Source organism: Malurus melanocephalus, unplaced genomic scaffold (genome assembly GCF_030028575.1).
Source record: "Malurus melanocephalus ecotype Western Australia unplaced genomic scaffold, MMel_1.1 scaffold_369, whole genome shotgun sequence".
NCBI lineage: Eukaryota > Metazoa > Chordata > Aves > Passeriformes > Maluridae > Malurus > Malurus melanocephalus.
This window is the reverse complement of record NW_026623601.1, coordinates 1-20,268: the sequence shown is the minus strand read 5'-3', so window position 1 is coordinate 20,268 and position 20,268 is coordinate 1. Positions and strand designations below refer to the sequence as shown.

General features: G+C 54.3%; 2 protein-coding genes and 2 non-coding genes across 5 annotated transcripts in view; 3 read left to right on the top strand and 1 right to left on the bottom strand.

Moving 5' to 3' along the window:
• Positions 1 to 9,351, top strand: part of COL6A2 (collagen type VI alpha 2 chain) — a 23,034-nt gene extending 13,683 nt beyond the window's left edge. The window contains exons 21-26 of the mRNA XM_057378630.1: positions 59 to 94; positions 315 to 360; positions 486 to 638; positions 805 to 1,257; positions 1,541 to 1,579; positions 8,533 to 9,351. Coding sequence (XP_057234613.1) covers positions 59 to 94; positions 315 to 360; positions 486 to 638; positions 805 to 1,257; positions 1,541 to 1,579; positions 8,533 to 9,140 — 1,335 coding nt within the window. The 3' untranslated portion in view covers positions 9,141 to 9,351. The remainder of the gene's footprint in view (positions 1 to 58; positions 95 to 314; positions 361 to 485; positions 639 to 804; positions 1,258 to 1,540; positions 1,580 to 8,532) is intronic.
• A 969-nt stretch (positions 9,352 to 10,320) lies between these two features.
• FTCD (formimidoyltransferase cyclodeaminase) lies at positions 10,321 to 19,199 on the bottom strand. 2 transcript variants are annotated; one of them, XM_057378675.1, is made up of 17 exons: positions 19,020 to 19,199; positions 18,060 to 18,243; positions 17,603 to 17,731; positions 17,436 to 17,524; positions 17,049 to 17,228; positions 16,823 to 16,960; positions 16,400 to 16,531; positions 15,688 to 15,749; positions 14,897 to 15,026; positions 14,625 to 14,786; positions 14,387 to 14,430; positions 14,168 to 14,306; positions 13,817 to 13,912; positions 12,531 to 13,716; positions 12,076 to 12,111; positions 11,458 to 11,831; positions 10,321 to 10,590 (listed from the first exon to the last, which is right to left on the bottom strand). In XM_057378675.1, exons 1-14 carry the CDS (start codon positions 19,185 to 19,187, stop codon positions 13,630 to 13,632), a joined length of 1,740 nt encoding a protein of 579 aa, XP_057234658.1. In that variant the 5' UTR covers positions 19,188 to 19,199; the 3' UTR covers positions 10,321 to 10,590; positions 11,458 to 11,831; positions 12,076 to 12,111; positions 12,531 to 13,629. The 2 variants fall into 2 exon arrangements, with proteins under 2 accessions (XP_057234658.1, XP_057234657.1); XM_057378674.1 differs by having other exon boundaries at positions 12,076 to 13,716.
• Positions 19,200 to 19,697: 498 nt separating this feature from the next.
• On the top strand, positions 19,698 to 19,769 carry TRNAP-AGG (transfer RNA proline (anticodon AGG)). The gene has a single exon. It is a non-coding gene; the product is annotated as a tRNA-Pro (tRNA).
• Positions 19,770 to 20,122: 353 nt separating this feature from the next.
• Positions 20,123 to 20,194, top strand: TRNAA-UGC (transfer RNA alanine (anticodon UGC)). Its single transcript has one exon. It is a non-coding gene; the product is annotated as a tRNA-Ala (tRNA).
• Positions 20,195 to 20,268: the final 74 nt, after the last annotated feature.

The window sequence follows — 20,268 nt, the reverse complement described above, 5'->3', positions numbered from 1 at the left end:
TCCCAGAAAAAGAACTCATGGGAAAACTGTGCCTGCAATGCCTGTGCTCTTCTTACAGGGGACCCCTGGCCCACCAGGAGATCCCGGTCTGACTGTAAGTAGCCCCTGCTGCTGTCCCTCCTGGGGTGGTAATGGCTTTGCCGTGCACAGCCTGAGAATGAAACAGGGCATCAGGTCCTGCTGCTGCCTGGCAGAGGTGGCCTGTGGCTTCCSACAGGAGGCAGGGAAAGAGGGGAGAGGGCTGGCTGGGTGGGAAAGGAAAGGAGAGCCTTGCCCTCTGAGAGAGGCATTCACCCTGCATCCCTTTCTGGCAGGACTGCGATGTGATGACCTATGTGCGAGAGACGTGTGGATGCTGTGGTGAGCTGACGTCACCCCTCCCCAGTGAAGGGGAATGGCCACTCGAGGGATGGGGACAGAGGGTCAMCAGAGGGTTCCCAGCATCACTGACCCCTGTGTTTCCCTCCTCCTTGCCCTCTCCCCAGACTGTGAGAAGCGCTGCGGTGCCCTGGACATCATGTTTGTCATAGACAGCTCCGAGAGTATCGGCTACACCAACTTTACTCTGGAGAAGAACTTCGTCGTCAATGTGGTCAGCAGGCTGGGCTCTATTGCCAAGGACCCCAAGTCACAGACAGGTCAGGACTCTGAGGGGACAGTGTGGGGCATGGGGAAAAGAGTCTCGGATCTTTTCAATCACGATGTTTATTTTCCATGACTTTTCAGACCAATTGGGCAGCCCTTTGATTTTCTCCACTTTGCYCCAAGGATGCAAAGCCCAGTAATGTGACCCTTCCTTGGCAGGTGCCCGTGTTGGGGTGGTGCAGTATAGCCACGAGGGRACTTTTGAAGCCATCAAGCTGGATGACGAGCGCATCGATTCCCTGTCGAGCTTCAAGGAAGCGGTGAAGCGCCTGGAGTGGATCGCTGGAGGCACCTGGACACCGTCTGCCCTTCAGTTTGCCTACAACAAGCTCATCAAGGAAAGCAGGAGAGAGAAGGCCCAAGTGTTCGCTGTGGTGATCACAGACGGGCGCTACGACCCCCGGGACGATGACAAGAACCTGGGGGCTCTTTGTGGTAGAGATGTGGTGGTCAACACCATCGGCATAGGGGACATGTTCGACCAGCCGGAGCAGAGTGAGACACTGGTGTCCATCGCCTGCAACGAGCCCCAGCGAGTCCAGAAGATGAGGCTCTTCTCAGATCTGGTGGCAGAGGAATTCATTGACAAGATGGAAGATGTACTCTGCCCAGGTGTGTCCCTGTCTTTGCGTGGAACTGGAGTTCTGAGCCCCAGGGTTTGGGGTGGGGGGCAGAGATGTGTCCCTGCAGGATGRCTGGTAGCTGGGTTGTCCATGGTGGGGTCTGACCTTCAGGTAGCCCTGGACTAAGAGTCCTTCCTCAGATACAGACTGGCCTTCTGGGGCAGCCCTTTGGTGTTCCTTGTAAGAGGCCTTATCCTGCCCCTCTGACTGTGCAGGCTGTGAAGGGGGATGGCCACACACAGCTCAGCTTTCCTTGTTTCTTTTCCTTCCAGATCCACAGGTCGTCTGTCCCGAGCTGCCCTGTCAGACAGGTAAACATTACACACAGCTTTATGCCATCTGCCCAAACTCTGGGGGAAACTGCACCAGGCTCAAGAGTAAGACAGGGGGATGCCACCCTGCTTATTCCTTTTGAAAGGCAGGAGTTTGGGAAATAGTGTTACTTTACATGAGGAGAGGGTCCAGGGTTTCATCTCTTGCTCTTTTCCTGTCTGAGTTCTCTGCACAGGTAGGTACAAGTGCACCATGTGAGTGCACCAGCATGGCTCATCTCTGGTATTTTTCCCTGTCCAAATTCGTGGGAGGTGCCAGGTTTTGACCTCCAATCTCAAGTCAGGCACCCATTGCTAAACTCCCACTCCTGTGACCTTTGTAGCTCTTTGGGAGTGATGGGCAGAGCAGGCATCAGGGATCAGTTGGAAAATGGCAATGTAGTGGACCCAAAGCTTTGGCTTCTCTAACGCTGGCTGTATTTAATTAACAATTAATTCAGGGTGTTGGATTAAAGGAGAAGGCTGTAAGGATCTTTTGGTATCAAGGAGACAGCTGCTCCGTGCTGAAGGTAGCTTTACACGGTCACATTTTCCTGTTAAGGGGCGGATGTGTATCCATGTTCCTAAGAGATCCTCTGTCTGTGTGAGTCCCKGTGTCTGTTTAGATACAACAGATGCACTCTGTGCTCATACACAAAGTTTGTAGACAACCAAAGTTTTGCCCATTCTGCAATTCTTATCTCTTCTTTTCCCATGAATATTTTTATGGCAGTCCCCAGCTTCAATTGAGCCTTATACAGAATATCAAATTTCATTTTTAATTAAGTCCCTTCATTTCCATGCCAAGGAAAGGAAAGCTGGTCCTAGGATGCACAGAAATCTGGAGAAAAATCTGTAATKATTCCTGTCTAAAATCTCTTGCTGCTATTTTGAGTATTTGCACCTGACCATGCAGGGGGCAGTGTCCAGCCTTGATGCTGAGCTTCTCTGCCRTGTCCTCTGAGGAGCTTTGTCCTGTGAATCTGTGCACAAGGATGTGGCATCCCCAGGCAACACTGGTGATTGCTCAGGTGTCTTCAAAGGTTTTGGTCTTTGCAGCCTTCTCATTTCTGAGGAACCCAAGCAGTGGCACACTCATTTGTCCCAGGCTTGGGCCATCAAAGCCCTCCAAAGCTGTCAGTCCTTTCCTTGTAGTGCAGCTGGGTGTTCCTGTTTCTGATGCAAGGTGAGAACAGTTTGCTGATACCTGGCAGCCATGGGGACTGGAATGGTTTGAGGAGGCATCTGGAGGGATTTCCTCTTGGCTGAATCCCTTAAGCCATCCCATATGCAGACTGGGGCAAGTGCGGGAAAAACCTGTGCCCCAGGGAATGTGGGAGGTGGAGTGATGAGGCTGGATAGCATTGGCCTCCTGTCACAGTGCCCACTGAGCACCAGCAAAAGTTGTGCTGGGTCTGGTAGATCACAGTTTTAGCAGCAGGTAGAGGTTCAGGAGTCTTTGGKCAAGGAGCTGCCCTCCCAACACATTGGATGGTCCGTGCTGCGCTGCCGTCATCRTTTAGAAGCATTTGCAGTGGTCACTCTTCCCAAGTGGCAAGGGAACATGTTGGTTGGGACATAAGGCATGTGACAGAGCCTGGGGCTTCTCTGCTAGGTGCTTGGCTTCTTCTGGTTCTCATAGGACGTATGGTGAGCTCATGCCAGTTCCTGTGCAGATCCTGTGGATGGAGATGGTGCCCTTGGGAGGGAAGGGAGTGAGCTGGTGCACATCCAATGTGTGAGCCACGGGCTGGCCAGGCACACTCAGCTCAGAGAGGCAGCCACACGCAGCCCCATTCTTGGCCTCGTGGCTCAGGATGTGGTCCTGGCGCTTTCAGGGGCAAATCAACTGTGCTCTAGCTTCACCTGGGCATTGCCAGCCCAGCACAGACAGGGACAGTGCCACATACACCTTCTCTTCCCCTGATGCTGCCTCAGTGCTTTACCTGAGATTTTTCCGTTTTTGGGACAGCCCCTTGTCTCCCTTCTCAGGTATTGCTGTGCTAACAAAATGCTAAGAGGATTGAATGCTGAGCAAATCTGAACTGACCACTTGCTTCCTAGAAACAGCGTAACATCCTGTGAGGCTCTCGCTAACCCACGCAGAAGGCTTTGCTTTGAGCTTTGGGGTTTATTCAAAGTTAAATTCAGCACAGCCAGGTGCAGATGGAGGYTCTCAGGGTCCTGACAAGCACAGACACCCCACAGCTTTGACAGGAGTCAGTGCCCTGAGGCTGAGTGCCAGGCAAGGAGGTCACATATTGTGTCCCTTAGATGTCTGTCTGCCTTACAGCACCATGAGTGCAGTTTGCACATAGCACAGTCCTGTGGCCTGTTCAGGATGGCTGAAGTCCATCTGCAGGAGGAAGTGGCCTTCTTCCTGAGCACTGCTCTCTCTCCGTCGTGCCTGTGCTGTATCAGTAGGAACTGGGCAGTGAAGGTTTTGTGTAATTTTCTGAAGTCGCTCAGTTGACATGTGAAAGATTTCAGGGCAAATCCCGCATTCCTCAAACACAAATGGCAGAAGGATTTAAAATCTGGCTTTGGTCTTTACTACTCTGTCTTTGTTAGCTCTGTTCTTTTCTGTTGCAGTGCAGGTAGCAAAGCCAGGTAGCTTTCAGAGATGCAGCCATTGCTAGCAAGCCCTGAAAATATTCTTTTGACACTCACTTGCAGATGACAGGAACCCTGGGAGTGTTAACCCACTTATTTTCCGCCCCATGGAAGAGGGAGTCAACATAAATATCCCCAGCACCATACACTCGATCGCCCAGTTCCTAAACTCCACGCGGGAATCCCGGGACCCCAGCGTGTACACCCAGCTGGTGGCCACTTTGGCCTTTACCGCCGAAAAAGCCAAGTTTGCCACTGGAAATGAGCGGCAAGAGTGGATGGACTTGTTCATTGACACCTTCAAAATGGTGCACAGYGAGATTGTGGGGGACCCAGAGACCGTGCTAGGGCTGTGCTGAGACTGCTGTTGTGGGTCACGTGGAGGCAGAGGTTGAGTGGAGGTGGAAATCATCGCTCCTATGTGCCAGAGGGGACAATATGTGGGGAGACACATTCAGTTTAGGAGGAACACAGCAGTGGAATGGCTTGGTTGCACTCAGCCAGGGACAGGACACGAGGAGCAGTCCCCTCCAGCTTGGCCAGCTGATGAGCATGTGGCTTTTCCCAGCAATGCCAAGGGATGCTCTTGCTTTGCCTGCTGCTTTTTTGCCGAGAGCCTAACGATGCTTTTTCCCCACTCCTTCTTATGTATGTCCTTGCTGAGTCCCTCTGAAGCATCTTCTGCATCCTTTCTCTCATGGGCTCTCTTGGGAATCTGCAAAGCTGACTAAGCAACGTGCATTCCTGCTCACCACAGCACTTCTGTGGAATCCCTCGTGGGCAGCTGGGGGTGTGGAGGGAAGGAGCAAGCAGGATGGGAGAGGGAGCAACCCTTCCTTTTTATTCGGAGGGCTGACACCTGGGCATTGCTTCTTTCAGAAGCCGTATGGGCTCCCCTGGCCTTTTCCTCTGCTTGTACCTTTGTGTTTCCTCTGTCTTAATTCACAACATGCACCTGTCCCTATCCAAAAGACAGATATTCTGTTACATAGGGCCAGGTGGCCAAAGGAAAAACTCCTTGACTGATGTGAGCTGCTTAAAAGCAAGTACTTAAGTTTGATGCAGTAGGGCCTACTGAATCCATACCCAGTGCTGGTTTGGCTCAGGGACCACAGAGCCACCACCTGMGCTGCAGGGATGTGTGTTCAGACAAGACCTGCTATCCCCATCAGCCCCTGGTTTGCACAAAGTCAGGCAGGCGAGTGCCATTGCCACCTCCAGTTTAACCGCTCTCAAGCTGTATTTAGAGGTAGTGGAATTTCATGTGCAGACACAGGAGTAGAAGCGCTTACTCTGACTGACATGGTATTAATGCAATAAAATATACAGAGCAAATGTCATATCTAATGGGCAGAAGTGAGATGTGCCATCTTCAGGAACACGGCTGTAATATTTCCAGGTATAAAGAATGGAGCCAGTTGCCAAGCTCAGCCATGGCATTTGCCCACTTTGAACTTACTGCAGTTTCCCTGGGGTTTCAGCATTTTTTCCTCCCAGCCTACAGAGACACGTTGCTCAGAGACCTCTGCTGCTCTCGGTGTAGAATAGAGGGAAAAGAGTTCTGAGCGCTTTGCATGGTGTGCTCCGTGTTTTAGCTGTAGGCAAAAAGATCAGCCTGTGCCTGAGTCTGGTCATAATTCACATATTCCAGATARTCTGTGCAAGGCCAAACTCCATATTCTGTTTTGATTTTTACCCCAAAATTAGTGTGATTTAGCCTGCTGGGATGCAGGGCTGAACTCAGAATAGTTAAGCTGGCTGCTCCATGCATGATGCCAGAGGAAAAGCTCCCAAACTCCATTGATTTAAAAAGAACTCAGGGCTTGGACACTTTGCTGAACAAAGACAGGATTGGGGAAGATTTCCGCAAACTGGATGTTGATTTTATTTAATTTCATCACACAGTAGCTATTCCTAACAAAACAAAAACCCTCTCAAAAACCTTCAGCTTCATTAGATGTGGGGAGAGGGAGAAAATGTCTCTCTGGGCAGTATTTGAGTAGTGTTTTTTTAGCATAATCCTAGCTAATCTCGTTCATAAAACCAGATGGATTTCAGCACAGCAGCAGTTCCTTCAGTGAAGCTCTTGGGCAAAYGAAGGACAGAGAAAAAGGGCTGGGTAAAGGATGGTCCACACCTCCCCGAAGACACAGGAGGGGCTGGGAAAGGGAGAAACCCCAGAAAGGGCTGGGAGGTCAGTCCCCACCTCACTTTCATCTCCACTGCCAACACTGTGAAAGAATAGAGGAAATACAAGTTCCTCAGGTTTTAGAAGCAGCAGGAAGGTGGTATGAATGGGTGGGGTTACTCTGCACACTAATCGCAGAAAAATCAATGGTATTTCTGCTTTTTTGTGCTGCCTTTGTTAGCTGTGCAGTGAGGTGAGCTGCAGGCRTTCATGATCCACGTGGAAAGGATCAATGCAGCAGTTAAACACACAACAGGAGGATTTTAATTGGCCTGATTGATGGTAGTGCCTCTGAGAGGTTCTCTGCCAGTGAGGATGAGAATCGTGCTGCAGGAAAGGGGCTCCTCAGTGTCTCAGGAATGGGAACAAGCTGCAGCCAGAGCCTGACACTGAGCAGGACAAAGCCAAGGCTGTGCTGCCTCACATTCCCCGGATAATTCATGTGTAAAGGMACCTTATCAAACAGCTGGAAGGCAGCTGTCTCCAGCTGTGGGGGCTGAGCAGCACGCACAATGTGTCTCTGGGAAGTGCTCCTGTCAGATGTGCACCATGCTCTCGCTGAAGCTGTGTGGAGTGATGCCGCTCTTTGCTTAGCTATGAGCTCTTCAGGCTTCTCACAGTGTCATCTCACAGTACACGTGGGCAGGCCTTGGGGGAGGCTGTTCACACTGGCCCAGCACCACATACAGCCCCTGCTCCAGCTGCTCTCAGACCCTCATGTATGGTTGCAAGGGGGATTCCTTGCTGCCWTTCCCCCTCCACTGCCACTCAGAGCAGATGAGGACCAGGAGTGCAGGCGGTGCCAAGGCAAGGTGTCATTGTGGCAGCAGTTTCTGTATGCCAGGAGCTGAAGCATCAGCCTTTAGACAACATTTGTCACAGAAGATCGGGCAGAGGTGAGTATGTGCCTTTATTGCTTTAAAGGAGGGGAAGGCAACAAGTGACAGGACAAAAGGAAATAGCCTCAGGTTGCACAAGAGGAGATTTAGAATGGATATTAAGGGAAATTTCTTCACTGAAAGGGTGGGCAGGCACTGAAACAGGCTGCCCAGGGAAACAGTGGAGTCATCATGCCTGAAAGTGTTCAAAAAAAGTGATGTGGTGCCTAGGGACATAGTTTAGTGGTTAACAATAGTGCKGAGTTAATGGTTGGACTTTAGGATCTCAGAGGGCTTTTCCAACCATAAGGAATCTGTGRTTCCCTGATTCTGTGCTAAACCCAGTATAGCACCAGTCAACACCAGGGAAGCTTTTTGTCAGGTTGGGTTTGCTCAMATAGTGTGGAAATTCAATSTAACRTTACACTCCTGTCCCCAAAGTCACYCCTAATTGCCAGAAATGGATMCTGRAGGTGGGGCAGCTCCACAAGYTCCTGTTCCTTGCCAGTCATGCRATAACATGGCAACATCTTCGGRACTCCACCCTTTSRAKATTCAGTCTCAGAGCCACAGAACTTGAGGGTGCTTATGGCCATTGCCCTGCTGCCAGCTCAGGGGAGCACAGAGGAACACCAGATGTGATGCACAGAACTACAGAAAAGGAGTGCAATAGTAACTATCAGCTGACTCCAAAGACAGCTATTTTCTTCTCCTTTTTCTTTCCTGAATTCACTCACCGCATATATTTCATGTATTCTATGTGATTGGACTGGTCTTGGAGCAACCTGATCCAGTGGCAGGTGTCGCTGCCCATTGCAGGGTGCTGGAACAAGACGAGCTTTAGGGTCCCCTCCAATCCAAACCATTCCATGATTCTCTGATTATATGATTTTATGAAGAGTTACTCTGAAAATAAAGCACTCCCCAGTAATAACAGAGGGGTTTGCAGGTGCTGCCTGTCATTAATTTCTGGATGTTCCTCTCACAAGCCAGAGCCAGGAATTGATGTAAGGCAGTGGATGTAATTCTGGTACTGCAATGCACACACCTATCTAATTACATGAGAGTCTGTGATTGATCCCAGAGTGCACATTTATTATATGCAGAGGAGCTGAGGGCATCAAAAGCAAAGCTCCTCCATTACGACCTGCAAAGACAGGCTTTGGCAGCAGGGTTGAGCTGGTCCTCTGGACAAGGATGTACAGAGGCATCTCCAACCCARATTATCCCATAGTCTTCTTATCCTCCCAAATCCTGTCTTCTTCCCCTGGCAGAGCTTGCCGTAGCACAGTGCACCCAGCGCCCCGTTGATGTGGTGTTCCTGCTGGACGGCTCGGAAAGGATTGGGGAGCAGAACTTCCAGAGCGCRCACCGCTTCGTGGAGGAGGTGGCGCAGAGGCTGACGCTGGCCCGCAGCAGCAGCGACAGCATGAACGCCCGCATCGCGCTGCTGCAGTACGGCAGCGAGCGGGACCAGAACGTGGTGTTCCCGCTGACCCACAACCTGACCGAGATCGCCGACGCCCTGGCACAGATCAAATACCTGGACTCATCCTCCAACATCGGCTCGGCCATCATCCATGCCATCAATAACATCGTGCTCAGCCCGGGCAACGGGCAGCGGCTTGCCCGGCGCAACGCCGAGCTCTCCTTCGTCTTCATCACCGACGGCATCACAGGAAGCAAGAACCTGGAGGAGGCCATCAACTCCATGAAGAAGCAAGATGTCATGCCCACAGTGGTGGCTCTGGGGAGCGACGTGGACATGGATGTCCTGCTGAAGCTTGGCCTGGGGGACCGGGCAGCCATCTTCCGGGAGAAGGACTATGACAGCCTCTCCCAGTCCAGCTTCTTTGACAGGTTCATTCGGTGGATTTGTTAAAGGAAGGGTGGGCACACATCTTCCTCTCGCTGATATACACTCTCCCGGTATTACCTGTTCTGTTTGCTCCCCTCTGTATGGTTGCTAGCCCAGAAGAGCTGCCCTCTGGGTCCTCCCTTCTAGCCAAAATCCAGAGCTCTTTATTGATTTCCAGGATGAAGAGTCATGTATCTTACATTTATGGTGCTAATTAAAACCCAGATCGAAGCAGGATACAGAGCCATACGATGTACTTCTGTAAAGCTTTGCACACMCCAAGCCATGACTTGTGTACGTACTGTAATCCTAGGAGGGCTTATCAGAGATGCAAGAAACCTTTCGAGTGTAGCAGGACCAATGAATAACTCTAGCTTTCAAAAACTCTCAATATCCCTCAGTGTGTCCTGCTCCTCCTTCCTGGGAACAGCAGGATGGTGTGAGCTGTTTTGCTGTCTTCCACAGGTGCTCCTTTGGGGGTATTTAACTATCTTAAATTTTGCAAATCATCTTTAAGATCTTTGTTTTCCTGTGAGTCATAACTCCTTCAATTTCCTCTGTCATTCTGTCCTTCATCAGAACCTGCTCATCTATTACTGCACTCCAAATTTTAGCTGAGAGGGGCAGCATGACTCCCAGCATCCACAAAATACTGSACAGCCACCAGAGCTGCCTCCCAGTCATCCCAGTGTGCTCAAAGCATTCACGGTACCTTCCTCCCACCGGTATCTGCTGAGCAATACCCAGATTTGAACTTGAATTGTGCTCTCAGCAAAAATAAACAAACCTTTCTMACCCTATCCTGAAAAAGCCTTTTATTCTGTAATTTTGAAGATTTTTTTTAATTATTTTCAGTGAGCAGCTGATTCTCCTGCTTTCAAGCYGGTAAATCCAGATAATCATGGAATCACAGAATGGTTTGTCTTGGGAGGGAACTGAAAGACCATCTCATTGCACTCCTCCTGCCAYRGGCAGGGACRCAGACTGCTCCWAGCACTGACCTTGTTCATGTTCCTCACCTGTTCACTGGAGATTCCCTCTGCCATGTTGAGCCTTTCCCTGTAARTTATTACCCTGGAGTAAGGCAGCCCACAAAACTACAGCTCTGCTATACCTGGGGAAGCTCACACAAATGTAAGGAGTTTTGTGGAATCCTGTTAGCCACCAGCATCACCACCCAGGAAAAAACACACGGACACCAACAGATTGGAAAAGGCACATGATGACTTTCAGCAGACTTCCCCGAAAGACAGAGGGTGGAAATGCTGTCCATTGACTCAGAGATTCCAGGTCAAAGGATTTACAAGGCAAATCAATCCAAGGGAAATGGGGAGGAAGGGAAGCAACTTGCAGAGGGGTCCCATGAGGAGCTGGGCCTCATGCTTTGCTGATCACCACGGTGCGGGTGGGACATGCCAGATGTTCAGTCAGAGTCAGAGCTGCTGCTGCTTGAGCTGCATGAGCCACCGGAGTGCTGGGGGAGAGAGAACAAACTTAAGGCAGCAGGGGAACGAGGCTCTGTCACAGCATTCCTGAGAGGGGTTAGTGACCCTGTGGTGGCTGCCCCACACAGTAGGAGCGCTGAGGGTTTTTTATTATTTTTTCACAAGGCTCTTTAGGTCAATAAAGGAAATTCCAGAAAGGTCTTGCTCTCTGCCAGCAAGGACAAACATCACAGCAGATCCCTTCCAGAGCTGTTTCCCAGTGAGAGGARCTGCTTGTTTGATTTGTTTGGGAAATGCTCTCACCTCCAACATTGGAACTCAGGGTTTGTTCAGCAGTTCCTCATTCAGACCTGCTGCGGATGGTGCCCAGCCCTGGAATGGCATTTTCTGCAAAGTCTACTGCCAGCACAAGGAATTGCTTCTCCTTTTTTGGTTTTGGTTTGTTTTTTTTTTTTAATTTTTTTTTTTAATTTTTGTTTTTGGGTTTTTTTTTGTGAGGTTTTTTGTTTTTAAGAGCGAACTGAACAGTTCTCCTGTTGCAAGACACCAAGTGAATGTCCCTTACGGAGGCACAACTTGCTCTTAGGTGAGCAGGACAAAGTCCTGGGAATTAATACACTACACTGTGCACCCCAAACCATGTCACCACTTTAAACAGCTTCAAGGAATTTCATGGATTGCTTTTTAAATGACTCACTTAATGTGACTCATTCTTGCCTGTTTATTAATCTAACAGGAGTCTCCATGTCTAAAAAAAGCCACCGAAGCTTTGGCAGCTTGCTCCAGCCACTACAGAGGAGAGTCCCAGCCACTCAGGCTGGATGCTGTGAAATGGGGAGGGGGTCCAAAAGACCACAGCAGGGTTAGGGGAGGCTCTCCTGCTGTGACCCTCTTACCTTGCCTCCGTGGCTCTTGCAGTGCTTCTCATGGTGCTTCTTATGGTGCTTCTTGTGGTGCTTCTTGTGGCCRTCCTGGGGACACACCTGCATTCCTGGCGGTCCCGGGTGGGGGTGCCCATGGGGATGATGCCCCGAYGGGGGGTGCCCGTGGGGATGGTGCCCGTGGGGGTGCCCGTGGGGGTGCTGGCCAGGCGGAGCAGGGCACGGGGGGCAGACTGCAACACCGCCAGGGCAGGGGCCTGTACCAGGACCGGGGTATCCYGGAGGGGCAGGAGGGCACACTGCAAGGCCACCAGGGTAGTGACCCGTGCCAGGACCGGGGTATCCTGGAGGGGCAGGAGGGCACACTGCCAGGTACGGTCGTGGTGGGCCTGGGAAGAAGAGGGGGCTGTTAGTGGGCACAGACAGCATCCCCAGACCGACAGTACAGGGACCAGGTTCACCCTTCCACCCAAAGGGCCTGTCCCAGTCCTCCTGTTCTTCACAAAGGACAACCCACACCCCTTTGGGACACAGGTGATGCCCCAGGTGCCTGCAGCTGTGGCACAGAGCTCSTCTCTGAGCCCTGATGGCTGTGTGGAACCCCCAGCCCTGCCTGGCACCACAGCCCCTCACCTTGGTTGGGGTCACACATCCTCAGTGGTCTCTGAGCTGAAAGGGAAGGACAAGCACYGTCAGTCACCTCCTGCTGTGGGACATCACCTGGCCCCTGTCGGGCATCTGGGACCTGGCTTCTCTATCCCACATGTCTGACCCCAGCACAGCACTTGCTTCCCCATGAGTTCCACACCCACACAGACCCCAACAGCCGTCCTGTCCTTTGGTGACAGAGCCAACCCCCATTGCGACTGTGTCCCCCTCCATGCACCCCCCAAAGCCCAGACGTGTGGTATCCATTGACAGTGGAAATAACAAACCCACACTGGCCCAGCCTGSGTGCCCAGCTCGTGTCCTCATGGACCACAAGGGACTGGGGACACGTTTCTGGGTRCAGTGCCAGCCCTGGGGACAGCACACCCTGACGCACGGGTGCCTGCTGCCCTCATGCTCCCCCGCTGCCCCGCACTCACCAAACCTGCGGAAAAGTTCCCGGAGGAGGCGATGCCGGCAGCGCTCGGGATCACCGTCCTTGGCACGGCTCTCCCGGCTGCCGGGCGCCCGTTAAATACCGGGGCCCTGCCCCGGTGAGCAGGGTGCGGCGGGCAGGGGTGACACCGGAGCGGTGACACCGCGCCGTCACCATGGGCACACGAGGAACGTCAACACGGCGCTCCCCGGCGGCACAAAGGTCCCGCGGGGCTGACAAACAGGAGATGGAGGGCGGTGATTGCGGCTCCCAGCGCCCAGGGATGGATGCAGTGAGTCAGCTGACCCCGCCACGAACCCTGGCGTGCTGCTCCCAGCCCGGGCACAGTGCCCAGGAGCAGGGGTGACCTTCCCGCAGATGGGGCTGCGGGACACTGGGGTGCAGGGTCCGGACACTGCTCAGCGCGCTGTCCCCGTGTGTGGGTGGAGAACACAATATCTGCTGCCACACCCGCTCGACAGGGACAGAAAGCAGGGCTGGATGCCCCGATTTTCACGTCTTCCTCTTGGAGGMTCTATGAGGAGGATGCTGGGTTTCTCCCATCCCAATCCACCCCATCTTCCCACTAACATCTGATAGTGCCTCATGTTTGGCAGTGCTCCCTTCCCAGGCAATGCAACAGGCTGGAATTGTCACACACAGCCTGGAAGACACCTGGCAGAAAGGGATTGTGCCAGGTCTTCCCCCAGATCCTGAGTAGGAGGGTGTTTCATGGGGTTTTCTGGACACAGAAWTACACAGGACTGTGCAGGGTCAGGAGGTGCACATGCACAGGGATTTCCTCGCAGGCAGTGCCACAGGGTCCCGACTATCCCTTCTGTTTGGSTCACTGTGATCCCAGGCACTGCCAACCCAGTCATCTGCTTCTGCCCCAGGGATGGGGGAACGGAGCCTGGAGTCMCAGCCCCAGACAGCAAAAATTCCCCTTGTCCAGGGAGAGGCCATTAGGGGACACGATGTCGGACGTGCCCGAGCAGAGCAGCTCTCCAGAGGAGGACACCAACAGAGCCCAGGCGGGGACAGATGTCTTTGCCAGCTCTATTTGMCACTGCAGAACCCCCCATAACGTTCCCGAGCCCTTTTCAGGCCATCCGCTTGTCCAGCAGCGCCAGCACGACCGCCGAGCCTTGCTTCGCCTCTTCCAGCAGCCCGGAGACCTTCTGTGCCATCTGCGTGGGGACGAGGTGTGTGTCATTTGSCACCCGAGGGGACAGCGGAGCCGCCACCCGCCCGCGCGCCGCCAGGGGGCGCCCGCGCCGCCGCCCTCACCTCACGCCTGAACTTGTCGTCCGCGATGTCCTTGAGGTTGATCATCACGTTGAAGTAAGCTCCGAACACGGCCGCTTCCAGCATTTTGGCTCCCACCTGCGAAAGATCGGGCTTGGGAGAAGCTCTCCTGGTGGAGCAGCTCCACCGTGCAGCCCTGCACAAGGTCAGACCCTCACGCTGCAGGATTCCCACCACCCAGGGGCACRCAGCGCCATTCAATTCTCAGGAAATGGCTGCCACAGAATTTTGGGGTGGAGACCACCGGCCAGTTTGGGAAGYACAGCTGGAGAGACGATGAATCCTGGAGGTCAGGACATGAGGGAACACCTTGCAGGTGAGCATGGGCCATACCTGGATGTCAGATTTGCAGGCCAGGTTGCAGTGTCGTGCCAGCTCCTTCAGAGCAGGCCAGAGGCCAGTCACCTTCTCTGCCAGCCCATAGGGCACCCCCACGGCTGTCTTCAGCCCCTGCTGCATGGCAGCCGTGCGCCTAGGAGTGGCAACAGCCCTTGGGTGAGTGCTGGGTGGCTGTGCCCCCACAGTGAGCCAGTCCCCAGCAGTGCAGCTCACCTCTCCCGCTCTTCAGGGGTGTTCTTGGGCAGCTTCATGGCTTCCTGCAGGGAAAGAAAAGCAGGTTTGCTGCCATCACCAAGACGGTGCCTTGCATCGAGGTGAGGGCAGGCCCTATAGCTCACATGGTGTCCCAATCTGCCTTTATGTGGCAATGTTCCTTCCCCTGACCCAGGGTTTAGAATGCTGGAAGTGTTAAAAGAGCAAGCCTTTTTGGAGAGGGTGGGACCTCACTCACCATGTAGCTGTTGAAGGCGCAGGAGTCAGCATCCACCATSGCCACCAGTTCATCCATGGCCTGGTGGAAGGGGGGGATCAGCTTCCTCATGATGGGGTCCAGGTCCTCAAACTGCCGCTTCCCGTAGCTCATCAGCCCCACCATGCTGCCCAGCGCTGCTCCCTGCCAGGGGAAATCCTTCAGTAGGACACAGTGCCCACTGCTGTTGCCGTGCCAGCTGCCCTTGGCACCTTSAGGACCCCCAGGCCTCTGTCTCAGTGTGGGGCACATACCAGGGCTCCCGCAGCTGCAGACACGGAGCCTCCTCCTGGTGCTGCCGACCTTGCTCCGACTGCTCGCACAAAGGCGCGCAGTGGCTTGGCCACCAGCCCCCCGTCCACCTCTCCTGCCTCCATCAGGTACCTGCAGCAGAGGTGGTTTAGAGATCCCAGGTGCAGGGATACCACTACCACCTGGATCCTTTTCACCCAGCACTGCCCTCTCCAGCATCAACCCCGTAAATAAGCAGAGGACTAACCCAAAAAGAACAGCCTGAGGGTCAGGATGAGGACTGGGAAACCCATGGGGACATCTGAGGAAAACAGATGGTGTGGGGTTTGCTCTGCATTAGGCAGGGYGGGCTGATGCAAATGGCATTTGGTGGGACAGAAACACCCCTGCAGCCATGTCCCAGGGGGGTTGACAAGGACTTTACCTCGTGGGTGGATTTGCCTTCCTTTCCCCACACAGGCATGTTTCACACCAGGTACTGCCAGAAGCAGTGAAATTTTGCAGGGGACAGGATGAGGAATTTAACATTCAAATCTGGCCAAGAAAGCTGCTCCCACTGCCTGCTCAAGTGACCTGGAGTGCCCCCAGGTCACAACTCCATGTTCATAACCATCAGCAGGGACCACCCTGCTCATGCACAACATGGGGCACATCACACATCCCCAGGCTGTGAAGAGAAACTGGGAGCAGTCACCACTCCCAACACAAGCCAAGTGCAGGATTCAAGCAGCAGGATCCCCCCCATCCAGGCAGGGAGGGGCACCATGAGAAGAAATAGGATGTGGGTCCCTACTCGATGATCCGCTCCCGGGGGTGAAACGGAGACAGGGAGTCCAGGCCCAGCCGGTTRACCACCTGCAAGGAGCAGCACCGCTACGTCAGCCCTGTCGCGATAAGTCCTGCTGCATCCTCATTCCCCACTGCTAATTAACCATGGCTGAGTCAGCACGGGGACTGGGCCACCACCCAGGGAGAGGAGAGCTGGCACCATCAGCCTATCCCATCCCAGACTCGGGGGCGGTGTGCGGTCACCTACGAATGGCTGGGAACTGCACCGATAAATCATTAGCTTGCTCTTATCTAGCACGTTCCCCACAGGCTGGAAAAGCTCCTCCCTCCTGCAGTGGAACAGCAGAGCCTCTCCTCATTTCCAACTAACTCCCCATCCTGGGACGGCTTCCCATAATGCCACACATTGTCCTTGAGCTGTGGGGACACCTCCTTCCCCTCCTGGCCTCCATACAGGCAAAACAGGCAGTTGCTGCCCACACTCAGTCCACAGGGGTTGTGGTCCCTGTTCCCTGTGCATCTCAGCATCCTCAGYACAATAAAGCCACTTTGTCTCTCTTGCTGTCCCCCACAAAATCCTCCCAGGAGACAAGTGTCTTGCCTGGGGCCTCAAGAATCCCAAGTCTCTGCTCAGTGACACTTAGGGAGGCTGGCAGAGAGTGGATGTGTCTCTCATGATCCCACCCTTGTGCTGGTACCRGGAGAAGCCACATTACCAGCCTGATCTTCTGTTCCTCCTCCAAGATGAAGAGTTTTTCCTTCTTGATGTAAAATTCGGCTGCATCCAGCATGGCCTTCTTGGGAACAAGCCCCACCAGCTGGGAACCCACCACAGGAAGATTCAATTCCTGCAAAATCACATCAGAAATGTGGTTATCCCCAGAGCTCTGCTGCCACTACTGGCCCAGTCTGGTGATCGTCATCCCTTCCCAGGACAAGGCAAGCTCATGGAAAAGCCTTCAACAGAATAGCTGGAGGCAAGCAGCCAGTTGCTGAGCTTTTGGGGGTTTTGTGCCATTCAGAACTTTGAGCTAAGCGTAAGAAAAAGCATAGCCTGACCTTGGGGGTGGGGAAGAAAACTTGGTGGGAGCCATCCTCTGGGAAGCCCCCGATTGGAACAAGCACCCCAGGCCACCCACYTGTGCATCTCGGCAGATCTCCTCGTAGACAGCGTGGAGCGGCGTGGTCTCAAAGTCCAGCAGGTTCGTCGAAACCTGAGCCATGTTCTCCTCCTCCAAATACCACCCGATGCCCTGCACCTTCTTCAAGCGCCCGGGCTGCCAACAACTGCCACATTCAGGGCATGGCCCAGGAGGTGTGGGGATAAGCAGGCATGCTCCCAGCACGCCCGTGCTCGCAGGGTACCTGATCGGGGCCGCGGCCCTGCTCGCGGATGTTGAGGGCGATGCGGTGAGCCAACTCCTTGGTGCACAGCAGGTTGATGTTGTAYGCGATGAGGAAGGTCCGGGCACCCGTCACTGTGGCCCCCCACCGGGGAACAAATGTYGGGGGCCCAAAATCAGGAGCCCACTCTGGTTTTGCAAGCTGGGGAGGARGGAGGAGAGCATGTGGGCTAGCACCGCACAGCAGCACGAGCCATTCTCCCAGGGAGGGCATCTCCCTTCACAGCTGGAATCTGCCATGACCACTTGTGTCACCAGCTCCTCGTGGTGCAGAGGGACTATACCAGCCCCCAGCATGCTCCCTGAAGCCAGGGAAGCACAGCTCAGCCTGTGCCACCGCCAGGCTCACCTTCTCAGGGAGCGCCTCRTACTCCCCAGCACGGATGGAGGGCAGGGCTTTCCTGCTCTCATCCCGTGCCGCCGCTCCRTACAGGTAAACTGCAAGATACAGCCAAGGAGTGAGTTGGAATCACACAGGATGGGATGGGATGTGGAGAGGTTCCTGACCCCACTTACCAGGCACCCCCAGCTCTGCTGCCAAGCGCTGCCCAAAGATGTGGGCACAGGTGACACACTCCTCCATGCTGACGTTCCTTACTGGCACGAAGGGGCAGACGTCGAGGGCTCCCATCCGAGGGTGCTCACCTGGTGGTGGGGCAGGTAAAGGAATGAGAGGTGGGAAAAGCAAGCAGACAAGGAGAGAGAACAATCCTTTCCATTCTACAGACGGGACACTCTCTGTGAGGAAATCCTAGAATCAGAGTTGGAAAAGACCCACCAGGATCATTGAGTCCAACACCTGGCCCTGCACAGGACACCCCAGCAATCTCACCATGTGCCTGAGAGCATTGCAGACACTTCTTAAATTCTGTCAGGCTTGGGACCACAGTCCTTGTTGCAGTGCCATGCTTGGTCCCAGCACAGGGATGCTCTGCAGCATCCAGTCCAGCTCCTGGGCCTCCCCCAGGCTCACCTGCGTGTCGGCTCATGTCAATGAGCTGCCCAGCCACGCGGGCCGCACTCAGTGCCCCTTCCACCACAGCCTCRGGGGATCCCACGAAGGTGTAGACAGTGCGGTTGGTGGAGGCACCGGCATCCACGTCCAGCAGCACACACCCCGGTGTCTGAGAGATGGCCTGTGCCACAGCATCAATAACCTGCCGGACAGCAGATGGAARCAAGGCAGTTGAGATGTCTGAGTCTGCACCACAGCCTTGGATTTTTGAGAGAGGGGACACCTCAGCTCTCTCCCTTCCCCCTCATGATGGGGGKTATGCACGTGGGACAGGGTGCCCTGTGCCACAGAGAGTGCAAAATGCAAAGACATGAGCATCCCACTCCCACACAGGGTTTGGGGCACCCCTGGCTCCCAGCAAGCCCCAAAYGCGTCATGGTGGGGCAGAGACAGCCAGCTGCTGCTGCATGTCAGAGAGCACCACCACAGATCGCTGTTCCTGAGGAAACAGTTCCCTGCCAGCTTCCCAAGAGATCAGTCTCTGCAAAGCCTGTTCCCTGGGGGAATCTGTGCTTTTACAGYCATGCTGGATTTGTTAAATCCTCCTGCCACTGGCAGAGACAAAGGTCAGTCAAATACTGATCCCCAGGATAGACTCTATTCACCTGGACAATGTCTTTTGGCACAACTGCAAGTAGTATTTCTCTGCAGAGATATCCCAGACCAACCCCAGACCTGGTGCTACAGCAGCTTGCAGGCAGTGGTGGAGGGAGGTCTGAGCCCCCACTTCTCACCGAGGTGACAAAAGGGAGCTGAGGGTACCTTTAGGCACTTTTGGCAATAGCCAGGTATAGAGAGGTGCACAGCACTGCGAAGGAGGCACAGCAGAGTCTGGCAGTGGGTACTGCCCTGGAGGGGAAACCTGGCTGTCACACCCCGGTGTCACCTACCTCTCAGCCCTTCCACATACTCTCTCACCTCTTTGTTATTCCCCTCTGAGAAGTTGGGGACGCACTCCACCAGCTTGGACATGGTCCCAGGGTCTGCTTGCACCCCGCAGCCCCCGGCTCGGTTCTTCACACCCTGTGGGTTTCCTGCCCTTTCCTGTGCCAGTGCGGAGCAAAAGCCTCTCAGCAGCCAACCCATTACCTCTTTCCCAAGCCATAGTTTCTCATTAACTGAATCGATCTATGGCCCGGGGACAGAAAGGGGCTTGGATAAATACCATGGTACTGGCCCTGCTGTGCCTGGAGCAGCTCCGGGCAAAAAAGCTGGCAGGTGGCAGCAGTAACCAGCAGCAATTAACAGGTGAAAGAAAAGAATCTTCTGAAATCAGCAAGATTCTATAGTTACCACATGGGGCTACCAAGTCACTGCAAAATGACCACTGCTCCTGGCCRGAATAGAGCTCCTCGCAGGACCCCACCATGAATAGCGGGTACAAACCAGCGCTGTGAGCAAGATTCGAACGTGCGTAGGGAATCCCTACTGGGTTTRCGMGTCCAGCCCCTTCACCCCTCGGCCACCACAGCCCCGGCCCCGCGGCGGGGGACACCCGTGCGGGCGGTGGGGGCAGCGCCGGGATTTGCCGGGAAGCGGGAAACTGTCCGGGATGTCCCGGGACAGCGGGGGGGTGCAGGAGAMTATCCACACCTCGGCTCGTTGGTCTAGGGGTATGATTCTCGCTTAGGGTGCGAGAGGTCCCGGGTTCAAATCCCGGACGAGCCCTTCTTTTTCGCCATCCTCTGCTCACCACGGCGCCCCTCAGCGCACTGCCAACGTGGCCACACATTCCCACTCGCCACCTYCGACCCGCCCTGCAGTGCAGCCTGCGGACACAGCCAGGGCACAGCTACGCTTTGGCCTCTTACATGGGGGCTGTGCCCAGAACACCACATCCCTGCTCCGCCCCAGAGTTATTTCCCCCATTCCAACCCCTTCGCCAGCCCAGTGGTACCTGAKKGATYCTCAGGGTCTGCAACATCATCAATCCCCTTTCCCCAGCTTGGGGAGCAGGGCAAGGCAGCAGAGACAGGGATTTTCTMGGRGTGAGGACAGYGCCAGGGCAGAGGCTGCGCCAGGGGGATGTAGCTCAGCGGAAGAGCGCTTGCTTTGCATGCAAGAGGCCCTGGGATCAACCCCCAGCATCTCCATGTGCTTTTGCATCTCCAGACCCCTCTCTGATGGATGTGGAAATGCCACAGAACCCCAGATCCCCCAGAAAATA